This window comes from Phoenix dactylifera, chromosome 5 (assembly GCF_051530095.1).
Source record: "Phoenix dactylifera cultivar Ajwa chromosome 5, Ajwa_hap1_PhDact_Kaust_v1.1, whole genome shotgun sequence".
Taxonomy (NCBI): domain Eukaryota; kingdom Viridiplantae; phylum Streptophyta; class Magnoliopsida; order Arecales; family Arecaceae; genus Phoenix; species Phoenix dactylifera.
Window position 1 is genome coordinate 39,619,330 of NC_143194.1, and position 14,959 is coordinate 39,634,288.

General features: G+C 46.1%; 1 protein-coding gene across 1 annotated transcript; it reads left to right on the forward strand.

Annotated features, from left to right (window-relative positions):
* Positions 1-7,266: 7,266 nt before the first annotated feature.
* Positions 7,267-14,671, forward strand: LOC120111465 (putative cytochrome c oxidase subunit 5b-like). Its single transcript, XM_089931077.1, has 6 exons — positions 7,267-7,694; positions 7,798-7,866; positions 7,978-8,028; positions 13,971-14,034; positions 14,184-14,263; positions 14,404-14,671. Exons 1-6 carry the CDS (start codon positions 7,536-7,538, stop codon positions 14,461-14,463), a joined length of 483 nt encoding a protein of 160 aa, XP_089787203.1. The 5' UTR covers positions 7,267-7,535; the 3' UTR covers positions 14,464-14,671.
* Positions 14,672-14,959: the final 288 nt, after the last annotated feature.

Sequence of the window (14,959 nt, forward strand, 5' to 3'; positions counted from 1 at the left end):
CTACCGAAGCCGCCCCGATAACCTCCCTCGCAAGCAACATCGCCCGGTCTACCACCATCCTCGAAGGTGCCCTCCTCCCCTCAAATATACCGGTATTCCTGTCCAACCATATATGGTAGGACAGGTATGCCACAAAAATCCCTGCCTCAATAGATCTGGGGCGCCGCATGGAATCTCTCAGCAGATGGATCAGATCCTGCGCCAACACCACCGAGGCCGGTAGCGGTATCGGTGAGCTCCTCCATATGTCTCGGGCCCTAGGGCACTGCAGAAGAACATGCTCCATAGTCTCCTCGATATCTGCACATTCCTCACAACACTGAGAGATCCTCATACCACGCTGAGCTAACAAACTCCTAGTCGGAAGGCAACCCCACGCCACCTTCCAGATGAAGAGTGCCACTCGCGGGTGAACCCGCATGCTCCATATCCACCGCCCCTCAATCTGTCGTACTGGCTCCCTACTGATCAATGCATGAAGATCCCTAGCTCGCACCCGAGATCGCCCCGTCGGTATCCATACTAGCCTATCCGCCTCCCCCCCTAGGGGTCGCTCGGGCTAAGACCAACTCCGCCAACTGCTCCCCAAATACCTCCTGAACCAACTCCTCCCTCCATCGCCCCCCCTCAGCATCCAATAGGTCACTGACCCTCCACCCTGCTAATCTCGTCGAGTCCACCATGGTCGGCATACAGCAAAGTGGTACCTCAGTCACCCACCTATCCTCCATCACATCGATAGACTAACCGTCGCCAATAGCCCATCCGATCTTCGGAAGCACCACCGTAGCTCTGGCATACATCTCCCTCCACACCGGGGAATGACGACGTCCCACACGCACACCCGGTACCAAGGCACCATACTTAGCCCTCATCAGCAAGGACCATAGACTCTCGGGCTCAAGCACAAATCTAGCCACATGTCTGGCTACTAACACCTCACGCCTCACTGCCAAGGCTTGAACCCCCAGACCACCACTACTAGTCGGCTGGCACACCACCTCCCACGCCATCAAGTGAAAACTACCTCTACCACTGCTCCTCCCCCATATAAAGTCCCTAAACAACCGCTCCAGGGATCGCAGGAATCTCACCGGGACAATAGCATTGGAAAGCAGATAGATAGGGACCGATGTAAGAACCGAGCGCACCAAGGTGATCCTCCCTGCCATAGATAGTATATGCATCTGCCACCCCGCTAATCTGCGTCTAATACAAAGCTCGCTAGGCAAACAATCCCCACTCCGCAACCGCCGGTCGGACAATGGGATGCCCAAATACGTCATCGTGCCCACCTGCTCACCCACCCCCAAAGTCTCCAATATCAAATGCTTCATAGCCAATCTAATCTTCGGGCTGAAAATGATGGCTGACTTGGTCAAGTTGACCCTCTGTCCTGATGCTGCACAGTAGTCCTGAAGAATCTGACCTATAACCCGGGCCGCCTGTCGCGTCGACCTGGCAAGAAGCAAACAATCATCGGCGAAGAGCAAGTGAGATATCGCAGGGGCCCCAACCGCCGGTCTATAAGCCTCCAACTCCTGAGTGTCCACTGCCTGGCGTAGGGATCTAGACAAGGCATCTACACAAATACTAAACAATAGCGGGGATAGGGGGCAGCCCTGGCGCAACCCTCCAGATGACACAAAGAACCGGGATGGCGTACCATTCACCAGAATGGCAAAGGAAAGGATCCGAATGCAGCCCATAACCCATCTAATCCACGTCTCATGAAAGCCAAACCCCTGCAAGGACTGCTACAGGAAATCCCATCTCATCTTGTCATAGGCCCGCTCCATATCAAGCTTGATCCCCATCAAGCTTCCCCTCATCAGGGCCCTACCGAGATCAAACATGAACTCCTGGGCAATAAGCACATTGTCAGATATGCTCCACCCCTCCAAGAAAGCCCCCTGCTTTTGGACCAATGAGTCTAGGGAGAACAACTCTCAACCTAGCGGCAATGATCTTCGCCGTAGCTTTGTACAAGGTCGTACAAAGGCTAATCGGGCGATAATGACTTGGCTCCGTAGCGTCCTGCCGTTTCGGAATCAAAGTAATAAAGGTCCGCTGCCAATCTGCCGCCATCACTGCCGTATCGAAAAACTGCTGTATGGCCGCCGTCACATCTCGTCCTACAATCATCCAGTATCTCTGGAAGAACAACGGAGGAAAGCCATCCGGCCCCGGGGCCTTGTCCCCCTCTAGGGACCACATCGTCTCTCTGATCTCCCTCTCCGACACCGGTCTAATCAGTGCAACAGTCTCATCCTCAGATATCCCTATCAAAGGCGATGGGATATCCACAGTGCTCCCTCCTGTAGTCTGCTCAGTCCACCTGGCCCTGAAAAAGCTAAACATAATCCTCTGAATCATATCCGGATCCTCTGACAGCTGCCCATCCTCACCCCTGATGGCTCTGATCCTGTTCTGATGCCTCCTAATAACTGTCGCCTGGTGGAAAAACCTGGTATTTCTATCCCCCTCCACAATCCACTGAGCCCTCGATTTCTGTCTCCAAAAAATCTCCTGCTGTCTAAGGAGGCAGTCATGCAATGACAGAAGTGACCTCAACTCTACCATCTCCCCCTCGATAAGGCCCCCCCCCCCGAGCCTCCTGCATCTGTAATCTGGTAATAGCCTCCTCTGCCTCCTCGATCCTCCTGAAGATGTCTTCAACCTCCTCACGGTTCCACCTCCTCAACCGTCTCCTCATCAGCTCCAATCTCCGGGACACCTGGTACATAGCGTCACCCCTGACTGATGTACTCCATGCCTCCCTCACCATCCCCCACGACCGCGGATAGCATAGCCACATCTTCTCAAATCTGAATGGGGGTCGAACTGGAATGTGTACATCTGTGCTCACCAATAGAGGACAATAATCAGACGCTATCCTAGATAAATGGCTCACCCGATGATCCGGATAGCACTGAACCCATCCAGCGGTCCCATAAGCTCCGTCAAGTCGCTCCCACACTCTAGCCCGACCCGGCTGATTATTGCACCAAGTATACCTGGGGCCCAAGAATCCCAGATCTATCAATCCAGTCGATGTCAGAAAGTCCTGAAACTCCGTAATCTTCCTCTCATAAGTAAACGGTCTACCCCCCATCTTTTCAGAGGGATCTGTAATGCAGTTAAAATCACCTGCTACTAACATAGGATAACCCAAACTGATCAGCTGAGACACCTCCTCCCACAGTATCCGTCGCATCCTGAAATCAGTACTGGCATACACCGCAGCAAATACCCAAGGCCTCATACTGCCCTCCGAAATTACCATAATCACCTCCTGGGTACAGACATGGAAAATATCCACTTTACATGGTCCCTGCGCCCATGTAACAATAATACCTCGTGATAGCCCTTGAGACTCCACTGAGTAGAATCCCCATGACCTCGGTACCGCTCTCCTAGCCTTCTGTAAGCTCTGTCCCGACAACCGGGTTTCCAATACTACACAAATGTCCGGATTGTGCTACTGCACAACCCTACGAAAGGCCGGGGCGAAAGAAGGCTTTCCCGCGCCACGGCAATTCCATAGAAGGACCTTCATAATTCACCCATGGATTTATCACAACCCCCTAGCCCGGGGTTGCAATCGTGGAATACCGCCTCCTCGGAAGTCCCTCCACTTGCCAAGTCCCCTGGGTTCACCTGCTTCACAACTGCCATCAGTTGGGACAGGATATGGTGGTGTTCCCCTCCACCAGCGGTTTGTGCCAAATGGTGTGCCGTGCCACAAGTTGCTTCAGATCCTGCCACCATACCCACCTTCGTTCCCTCACACAGCTCCACTCTGGTCCCCCCATCCTTGCTACAACCTTTGGGATCCGCACTGGAACTTGATTCCCTCACCTCCTGTCTCCCAGGACCACACTCCACACAGCTTGACATGGATGCCGTACCATGGCCCATAGAAATTGGCTGAAATGAAACATTCACAGAGCCAAGCACAGGAGCCTTACCTCGCCTGGAGCCATCCGGAGCCATCCCACTCCCTTCCCGCCCGTCCGTACGTCCCACCTCATCGGACGCCCTAACCGGAAAGCGCCGTCTGGATGCCGAGAGACCCGCCGCTGCCGAGCTTGCCCTTTTCGTCTTCCTTTCGGAGAACGCCATCACCCCACGCCGCGAGGTGTCACCGGCCCCCCTGCCGTCGCGCTCCGCCCGCGGGGGTCGGTTGCCCATCGCCGAGAACGGTGGAGGGGAACTCCAGCTCCTCCGATGGCCACCTGCGTCCGGCCATCCTTCCGAACATGGCTGAAGGGGGATCACCCCCGATTTAGAGCAGCTCCCAGTCGCATTCCGACCCTTAGACCCAAGCCCTCGGCATGGGCTTCTAGATCTCTTCCTCGAACTCGGCCCGAGCCCGCCACAACCCAGTCCATCACCCAGCCCAGCTGGTGTATCAGACACCCGGCCTGGTCCATCGGTCAGCCCACACTCACCTGGGCCAGTTCCCCGGCCCAAAGCCTCATCGAGTCGACCCAGGCCCGACCCGTCGCCTAACTCGGCATCTGCACCGGGTTGACTCACCCCACCAGTGGCCGCCCCCGCACCAGCCATCATGACATCCTTCTCCGGCGTCTTTCGCCGGGCCACCTTGAAAGGTTTCTGCCACCCATCAAGGTCGACCGGCGAAGACACCCCAATTGAGTTCTCGCTGGACCGGTAGGGAGTGGTCGCCTGGTCCGGCCGAGAACCCACCTCGGTTGCCTCCTTCCTCTGTACCGTCTTCTTGGCCACCGGCTTATGCCAGATACGACTCGTCACCATCCATGGCCCATACGCCGCCGGCTCCTCCACTGCATCAGCTTCCCCAAGCTCCTGCCCAACAACCCCCTGATCATCCACCCCTGTGCCAGGTGTCTTCCTCCCCCCTGTCTCCACCGTCTCCCCCGTACCAGCCACCGGAGGGAATCGGCCACACTCCGGCGCCGAATGCCCAATCCGGCCGCATTTGGAACACGGAGCAGGCAGATTCTCATAGATGAAGCTTTGCCAAAAGGTCTCCTCGACTCCTCCGGTTCTTCCCCTCACCAGCGTCCCCGGTTTAAGGGAGCCAGAGCAGTCGAGCTCTATTTTCACCCTTGCGAAACCAAACCTCCGCCCCTGTTCCGTGAACCCATCTAGAGCCAATTGATTTCCAGCCCTTGCAGCAATTTTTTGATAGTCTCCTTCCTCCAGTAATCAAGAGGTAGCCGTGGCAGCCGGAGCCAGACGACCACCCTACCCACCCCTATGGCACCAAGCACGAAGTTTGGTCGCCACCTATCCATCGCCAGAAGCTGCCCAGCCACCGTCCAGGGGCCGTTCATCACAGCAGCTTCGCGGTCACCCTCCTTGGCAAACCGGAAGACTATGAACCCATCCATAAGCGGGAAAAACTCCACACTGTAGTCCAAGCGACCCACCCTCTTGATCTCCTTCGCGATCCACTTACCTGGAACTGTCCTCCCCAGACTTCTTACAATGACCGCAGTGCTCCGCCATTCCGCCCGTGCGTCCTCCAACTCCTCCTCCGTGATGTCAACCACCTCGTCGGAGAATCTGTTCTGCATCACCTCCAGCTCGCGGGAAGATAGCTGGTGACAGGACCAAGCTGGCTGCCGGACGGATCCTTTCGCAACGTCTGCCCAAGACCGATCCTTCATCGCACCCCCCACACCCTGCGCAGCAGATCCCCCATCCTTCCCCGCCCCCGGTCAAGCCGAAGCCCCCTTCCGAGAATCCATACCACCACCCCTATACTGTTCGACCCCCACACCAGGTGTTTGGGAAAATACCCCACCCACCGCACGGAGATTGGCGCACCTAGGTACGCATCCCGAGTCACTCACTCTCTCTCCTCACTCTCTCCCAAGTTTCATCAAACGGTCGCTAATTTACATTTTCTTTTTTTTGAAAAACTATCCAGGGCAATTTAGGCTCACTGTACAATGGATACTTTATAACAACGGACTTGGGAATTCATGTTCTGTCTGTAATGTACGTATCCAACGTGTTTAATGGGGCATAGAAAAATGATCACGAAATGCACATAAATCTCAAAATCTACCATGCATTACACTAGGACCAAAACTTTCCGCTCAGCAACAGATGAACTTATAACTATAGTTTATTTGCTACTTTGTCACGACAGGGCCTAAAGATTGCCAAAAGCCTTCTTTGAGAGCACAATCAATTCACCTCTCAAACATAATCAATCCTCCAGCCATGTAATGAGGATATAATCGTCCACAACTTCGTTCTCTACCGCAAAATTAACCCACAATCGTCTAACCTTGTTCTCTTCATAACCTCGTATCATCATTTTTCTCTCTTTTGAACATCTGCCACGGGCCTTACACAGTTTCTACTATAGATTCTGCAGCAATTCATCCAGAACATCTCACAACTAAAGCTAAGTTTAGCTAGGAGGCCTGGTAACTTCCAAAACGTTATTCTCTTATCACAAAATAATATCATAACGACCATTAAGTTTTGTGTATTTCGTAGTCGTTCCTCTTGCAACAAGTATCAATCTCCGATCCAAATATGAGCTCAATGTTGTATTCATTGACAACAGTTCTTTCTAAGATTGCTCTAGCTTCTTGTATCCGACACCTACCTAAGAAGAGTTTTCCTTGTTGCCGATAGTAGAGACAGAAGTGGCATGAAAGGAACTAATCCTTCATTTTTGCCTTCATTAAGCTTCAGAACTATGCATATGCAGCACTCGGACTGGGACATGGGGCAAGAATCTGGCTGTTTTTTCCAGCCCTTTCATGTTTTTGCAACTCTACATATCCTAAACTCTTTTTTTTGTTTTAATAATTGGGAGAAGTGTCTTGCTTCCTTCATTTGCGGTAAAAAAAAAAGGAAGAAAAAAAAAAGACTTCCTAAAACCATCATGTTGGCTACTTTTATAAAGAAAGGATTGCGTGCTACAATCGCTTCTCCACTGAGACCTGGTGTCACTCAACGGTAGTAATCCATGAATGAGATGTATGCTCTAAGCATGTCGCTTTTGTCTAATCTAAACAACTCATAAGTCAACGGTCTACCTCGGTCTCCAGAGGGTCAAGATTGACCAGACCTTCTATCTTCACATCAATATACCCGTTATGTAATAATACCTTTTTAAGCACCAATCAGCTCGAATCTTATCGGATCGCCAGTAAAATTATTAGCCGTCCATCGAAGCCTCGGACTGGAGAATGGAGATGGCCTTCAATCGGTACAGGTGCAAATATCGTGTTCCCGGCCGTTTTTAGATGAAGCCGACCTCTGGATTTTCGAACCTGCGCACGAATCTTGTCGATTGATCGCGCACGAGCGAACGGTCCCCGTCCGGCGGGCACTCTACAAATACCCTTTAATCGCTTGCCATATTTTCCCGCGTAGAAGGGCGAGAGGAAATTCTAATACTAATAGCAGAGCGAGCGAGCGAGCGAGAGAGAGAGGGAGGGAAAATCTCAGAATAGAAAGAAGGTCGGGGAGGGCGGCGGAGGCGACCTGAGAGTTATCACAGCAAGAAGAGGGCGACGATGTGGAGGACGGTTTGCTCGCAGCTCGCCCCATGGCGATATGCCGCCCCCGGCGGCGCCGCCTTGCGCAACCGCGCCGCCGCCGCCGCCTCCATCTCCTCCTCCCCCTCCCCCTCCTCCTTCCAGAAGACCGCCCCCCTCTTCTCCGCCGATTCTGGTGTCCTCTCTCTCTATCTCCCACCTGATCGATTATCCCCGTCGGGGATTGGCTTCCGATTTCGTGATTTCTTGCTTTCTTGATCCAGGTAATGCTTCGTTGAAGAAGAGGGTAGAGGATGTGATCCCGATCGCCACCGGGCACGAGCGGGATGAGATCGAGGCCGAGCTCGAGGTAGGTTTTGTCGTGTCTTGCTTTCTTGTGCTCGCCTTCTTGCTTGCTTAATTGCTACATGAGAGATGGTCGCGATCTTGCCCACTTATCATTTCATTTTGCTGGATTCAGGGGAGGAAGATATTCGATATGGAGGCTCCAGTCGGTCCGTTCGGCACCAAGGTCAGTGGTTCTGATTTGTTGTGCAATTTGCTTCAGATTTTGAAAGTCCCGAGATTCTGATATCGTCGTTTTCTATTTCGTTGGTTGTTATATTATTCTTATTATTCTTGTTATTGTTCTTGGTATTGTTAAATTATAATTAGATCTGGATGATGATAGATAGTGAAATATGGATCTTGTTATTTTATATTCTTGTAATATTGTGTGTTCGGTGATGAGCGGAACATATGCGGCATATAGTTTCATTGTAAACACGAGGCATTTTTAGGAAGGTAAAGATGCAAGTCATGCAACCAATATTTCTCCTGGAGATTTTTTGATATGAATTTTAGCTATTTCTAAGATTGTCTCGTTGTGTGAAGGAACTGTCAAGAAGGCGAAAGAATACCGTTTTGACCAAAAAAAAAAAAGGATGTCAAGAAGTCTTTTTCATTTTCTGGGTGGTCTCAAGAAATAAGATTGACGCGTCTTTAATTTTCTTTGGTTAATCTAATGGTAATGTGTTCAACTACACCTTAGCCTAAAATATAGATCAAGTATTGGAATTCGTGATGCCTGGAATAGTAGACAGCAGACACAAGTCTATTTGAGGTAGAGCTTCCACTGCACCTTCATTGTGGAATAGTATGCATAGCATCTTTTCTTATTTCTGTCAACTTTTTTCTTTTGTGTTTTTTAATGTATAACTTGATAGCCATCAAAGCCCTAATATTACATGGAGACCAAATGTTTGGTATAAAAACTATAGAAAGAATGTTTTGATAGGATGAATCTTGCCATTGCAGGCTAGAAGTTTGATAGACAAATGTGGCATATGAATATTGCTTACATTTAATTCACTTACCCGTTTTTCTTCAATTGATATGAATTGGCTTTAAAAGTTTAGCACACATGCACATACACGATAAACAGACACCTCTCACTTGAAGTCAAAAGAAAGTGCTTTCATGGAATTGATCTTTGTATATGAAATTCATTATTATTCTTGACTTGCTATCAACTTGGAGAAAGGTACTTATTATATGAAACAACCTTCCAACTCTTGTGTTAGGTTTTGTTTATAATATTGAAGCAATATTCAAGGGACAAAAAGACATGCCATAGATCTAAACAATGGATAACGTGGAGACATACAGATCCATCAAATAAAATTGATAGCAGAAAAATGTCAAAAGCTTTAAAACTTCTCTTGGTGCTCCCAGGAAAGTACTAGAGCCTAGCGGTAGGAGCCCATGGGTGAAGTCTAAGTGGAGTCTGGGCTTCACATTAGAGCCTAGCGGAGAAGATGAAACTACTATAGGAAAAAAGAATTAGAGATGGAGTGGAAATAGGGGCCAAACTCCATAATGCAGGGAACTCCAAGGGTGGAGTTCTTACCCTTGGAGTTCTGTTTATGTTAGTTGTATAGATTATAGCTCCACCAAGGATGCTTGCATGCTTAACTTCCATATCCATAGGATGCATCCCATAAGGTGAGAGTTGGCTAAGGAGAGGAAGTTTGGAGGATTAGGATTGCTGTTTTCTCTCACAATCCTAGATTGTCAAAGATATAGTGATCTCACATTTGGATGAACTCATTATTTCTACCAAAGTCTGCAGTTTTGGTACCAAATACCTATTGGTATCTGATCGGTATTGTATGGTTCTGAATTGTATTGTACCGACATTCTATACACAAATGCATACCAATTCAGTATCAATATAGCATTTTTATTTTTTTTGTTTTTGAGGATTATTTTACGCTTTATTCATCTTTAATAAGAAAGAAGAAGAAAAAGAAGGAAAGAAATAAAGGAAAGTAGAAGAAAAGGGCAAAAGAAAGAAAGGAAAGAAAAAGAAAAGGTAGAAAGAAAGAAAGGAAAGAAGAAGAAAAGGGAAAAAAAGGAAAGAAGAAGAAAAGGAAAGGAAGGAAGGAAGAAGAAAAATAAAAAAAAGAAAGGGAAGAAGAAGAAAAAGAAGAGGAAAGAAATGAAGGAAGAAGAAAATGAAAAAAAAGGAAGGGAAGAAGAAGAAAAGGGCAAAAGAAAGAAAAGAAAGAAAAAGAAAAGGGAAAAAAGAAAGAAAGGAAAGAAGAAGAAAAGGAAAGGAAGGAAGAAGAAAAATAAAAAAAAGGAAGGGTTGAAGAAGAAGAGGAAAGAAATGAAGGAAAGAAGAAGAAAATGAAAAAAAGGAAGAAAGAAGAAAAGGAAAAAAAGGAAGGGAAGAAGAAGAAAGGAAAGAAAGGAAAGAAGATTTAGATCATGGATTACAAGATTTTAGTGACAATAATTCTAATGCTTTTTGGTATATTGTCATGTTTATTTTTTTAATTTGTTTTCTGTAATCTTGACAGGTGATCTTGGTGTTACAGTTCTCATAATTAGGATTTTAGTTTGAGACTGATCTTGGTGTTACAGTTCTTTTTATTCATTAGTGATAATCCTTTTGGGTTTGACTTTAGCACCACATAGTCAAAGCTGTCTTCTTTCCCAAATAGATAAGGTTTCTGTTTCCTTGAGCAATTGATAACAAATGCCTTAAAAGGTCCATTGCGAATGTGCTCCTATTTTACCATCGTTTGTCATGATGTCCAGAATATCTAGCTCTATTCATTTGCAGCAGGAGGTCAGCGATAGTAACATTTCTACATTTTCTAGTTATCCCTAAAGGATAAAACTAGGATGCCTAGGTCCATTTGAACAGCTGAAACTTATTATTTTTCTCATATACTAAATGTTTTGTATACTGCTTAACACATATTCATGTTGCATAGAAAAAAAGAAAAGAAAGAAAGGAAGGAAAGAAGAAGAAAAAGAAAGAATGAAGGAAAGAAAGAAAATAAGGGAAGAAGAAGAAAAAGGAAAGAAAGGAAGGAGAAAGGGGGAAGAAAAAAAAAGAGTAAGAAAGGAAAGAAAGAAAGAAAAAGAAAGAAAAAAGGGAAAAAGAAGGAATGAAGGAAAGAAAGAAAAAGGACAAAGGATAGGGGTCCCGAACCACTTCGAACCAAGCAAAACTGGGTAGTCTTGCTGGGATTGACCTTGTTGGGACTTCCTACCAAGCCAAACTATTGAATCGTCCTAGTCAACGTCTGCTATGCTGATACTGGGCCTCAAACCGATTGCCCGACACGGCCCCGCGTCGTGTCATTCCAGCCTTGTACCGACACAGTAGAGGCGGGAGAATGGGAGAGAGAAAAGGAGAGAGAGAGAAGGGAGATGCCGGCAGAGCGTTAAGGAGCGGCCACGCAGAGAAGATAGAGACCGAAGAGCCGCCGCACGGAGAAGGCAAAGGCCGGGGATTTGCGGAGGCGGGGCTTCATTTCTAGTCCCCTGTTTCGTTCAAAACAGGAGCCCGGAGGAGACCCATTTTATTTTTGCGAATTTTAAGTAAGGATGCAAATGGGTCGGGTTGACCCGTGATCCGACCGGCTTAACCCGACCCGACCCGTTTTGGAGGATCCGTGGGGCCGGATTGAGTCCTAAAATTGGACTTGTTCTATTTTTTGGGTCAGAGCTAAGTTTACTGAATTTAGACCCGACCCGACCCGACCCGACCCGACCCAAATCTATAAAATTATTTGAGCTCGCAAGGGTACAAACAAGTAAGTTAGCTTAGACCTAGAGAGAATATATCTCACATCAAATCTTATTTAACAAATATTAAAATTCTTTCTTTGATCAATTTATTCTATTTGTGTTTTCCCTCTATTGAAAATGTATATTACTATATTATTTATTGATTATAGAGCTTATTTATTCAGTTTATGAGTCAACAGGTAGAGAATCTTAGTTGAAAAAATGTGGGCAAACTTTTGATAGTTTTACCGAAAATAAAGACAGAGTGGACCTTCTATGAGCTCTAATTCATCATATATTATTATTTTGCTTGACCTTTCTATCTAACTTCAAAGGTTTTAGATGTCATAACCCACATTTATAACAGACACTGACTCCTCGGTATGATCCACAGGAACTAAGGCTACATGGAGATCACAATTTCTGACTCGGATCCGATGAGGACCCGACTCGGTTCCGAACTGGACCCAAATTTTTTGGGTTGGATCCGGATTATACATAGACCTGCCTTGACCCAAATGACATGTTGGGACAAAAATTGTAGCCGTGGAGCCGAACCAACATGATCTTCTATTGGGTTGGGTTTGGTTCCAAAATTAGGACTCAAACAAGGAACCGGGTTGGGTTGGGGTTATTCATGATCCAGTCCGACCCGATGCATTTGCGCTCCGAATTTTAAGTAAAAGTCGGCAAAAATAAAAGGCCCCCTCCGAGCTCTTGTTTCGAGCGAAACAGGGGACTGGAGGCGAAGCCCCATCTCTGCGGCTCCCGAGCCTTCGCCTCCTCCACGCGGAGGCTCTCCGGTTGGCCTCTCTCTTCCTTCCTCTCTCTCTCCCCCGCTCTTTCTCTCTCTTTTCCTCTTTTTCCTTCTCCTCTTCCTCCATCACCGGTCTTGGTTTCGTTGCTGGAACCGTCCCAATCCGTTGCCGGTATGGCTTGAGATGCCCCGAACTGGACAATTCGGAATGGTTCCACCGACCATGGTCTTAGTAACCAACCAGTTCAGGTCGGTACACTCCGAACTGAGTGGTTTGGGATGGTTTGGCCAACCATGATTTCTGCAATATTAGGATTATGGATCTATTATCCTTCCCTTTCAATTATTTCTTCAATCACTAGATCTCTTTTATAGCCCACTCCTATATCTGTAAGTTGTGAAAGTTATCATATGATCAACTAATGATTCATCAAAGGAAGCCTTGCATGTCTTTTGTATCTATGCTTGCATCATTGTATTCTTGTTTTTCTCAACTAATTGTAGTTTGCAACCTGTGAGCATATATTTTGTAGGACTTTGATTTATAAAAAAAGAAGATGCTATGTGGTTACCTTACTCGCATGCTTCTCAGCTTGGACAAAATAAGTTTTTTAGCATGCATATGTTCCCTTAAAAGGATAAAAAAAGTATGCCTCGTCTTAACTTTTAGTCCTTAAAATCTTTAAAAGAATATTCTTTTCATATGAACTCAAGTGTCCTATACAAATATCTTTTATAAGGCAATAAAAGAGAACGTATTTATTGTCATACAACATTTTGTGGATATACTTGCGTATGCACCTCTTTAAAAGGAGACAAAGCACATTTTGCAGATGTACTTGCATCATTCGAAAATTGCTCTGCCAGGCTTGTTTTGTATTGCAGTTAGGAAATTGACTACGCATCTGGTATTTAGTAATGGGCTATTTTTAGTGTATCTGCTATTTTCTTAGAGGGATATTTTCATATGCTAGTTGTAGCCAAATCTCATTTTTAAGGTGGGAGTGCAAAATGATATTATGGCAGAAGCAGGAGACTATCATGAATTACCTTAGTGGGTTTGCAATTCCAACCTTTCCTGCAGATTTCACCTGTGTTTTCAGTGGATAAGTTATACCATTATTCTAGGATAGATTATATTCTCTTACTGTTGGATAAATAATGTTCTTTGGTCTTTTATTTGGTTGGATATGGTTTAGTATTTGCAGTACCATGTTAGTATAAAAATCTGAAAAGATGCATTTTTTATCCCTTTAGATCTACCTTGCTCTGCATGGTTCTTTGACTTGACCAGCTTGTTTACCCATCATTGTTCCAACTTGTTCGTTAGCATCTACAAATGAGTCATGGTTCCCCTTTGAAATTTGCCCTTATCTCAACGAGGATAATTTAAGCTGGTCTACATTAATGTGACCTCTTTCCTACTGCCGACAGCCAGTATTATTGTAATAGCTTGTTAGTTACATAGTAGCTATTGGCTCTCTTATCTACAATCCTAGATTTTATGATAACTTTGCTGGATGGTGATCACATATTATCTTCCGGTGCTTGTAGTAGACTATTTTTCATTTTAACTGGTTTTTAATTGTCTAACTCTGTGACCAAGTCATCCTTGTTTGCTCTGTTTGTAGGAGGCCCCTGCTGTCATCCAGTCTTCTTATGACAGGAGAATAGTGGGTTGCTCTGGTGGTGAAGGTGCTAAGTTGCTATAGTATGACAGACAAGTATTCTGATTCTATCCATTCTCATTGTTAAGAGCAAATTTTAGCTATGGTATTTCTTTATTGAAGAATTGACTTTGATGTCAGCTGAAATATTCATTTAAAACTTCAATGTGTTTGCAGAGGATGAACATGATGTTGTATGGTTTTGGCTGGAGAAAGGCCGGCCACATGAATGTTCTGTTTGCTCTCAATATTTTGCGGTAACTGTGATACTCGATTCTTCTAGCTTAGGTTAAAAAACGATAAGATGGGAGGCATATTACACATAATCTTCAATAGATGTTTTGTGTTAAGGTTTCTGTGATGGAAATGCTGACTTATTTTGGTACTCTTTCTGCAGCTGGAGGTGACTGGTGCAGGAGGGGATCCTGAGGCGCACAGTGATGATGATCATCACTAAAACCAACAGATTTCTGCAAAAAATAAAGAAAAAATTGATGCGGCAGTCATTTTGATAATGTGTAGCTGCAGATGACTTGGATTTCTTGTTGAATCAATTTTCTTGCTCCGAGTGTGTTGGGTGTATTTGGCAGTGATTTTTTCATGACCTGATGGTCATCCATTTGAACTTGGATTCTTTAAGCTTTTCGGTGCATCATCAATTAATAATGAGTGGCCAGATAAAGCTCAAGATTCTTTCTTCATTACATTAAATCAAATTGAAACAGGTTTATCTTGTGCGGTGTAGCAATGCTTTAATTGTTGGATTTTGTCTTGGTTGGTGGTTGCACGGATAGGGCAACAAATAATGTCAAGAGAGTGCTTGAATCATGGCAACATGTCATCAATAGCTGCTTATAATGCTCGTCAACATGCCTACAACTGTTGGCTCCGCTTGTTGGCACCCTTCCTCTAAGGGCTTGCTTCGTGGAGGAGATCTGCTGTTCAAATCAGAA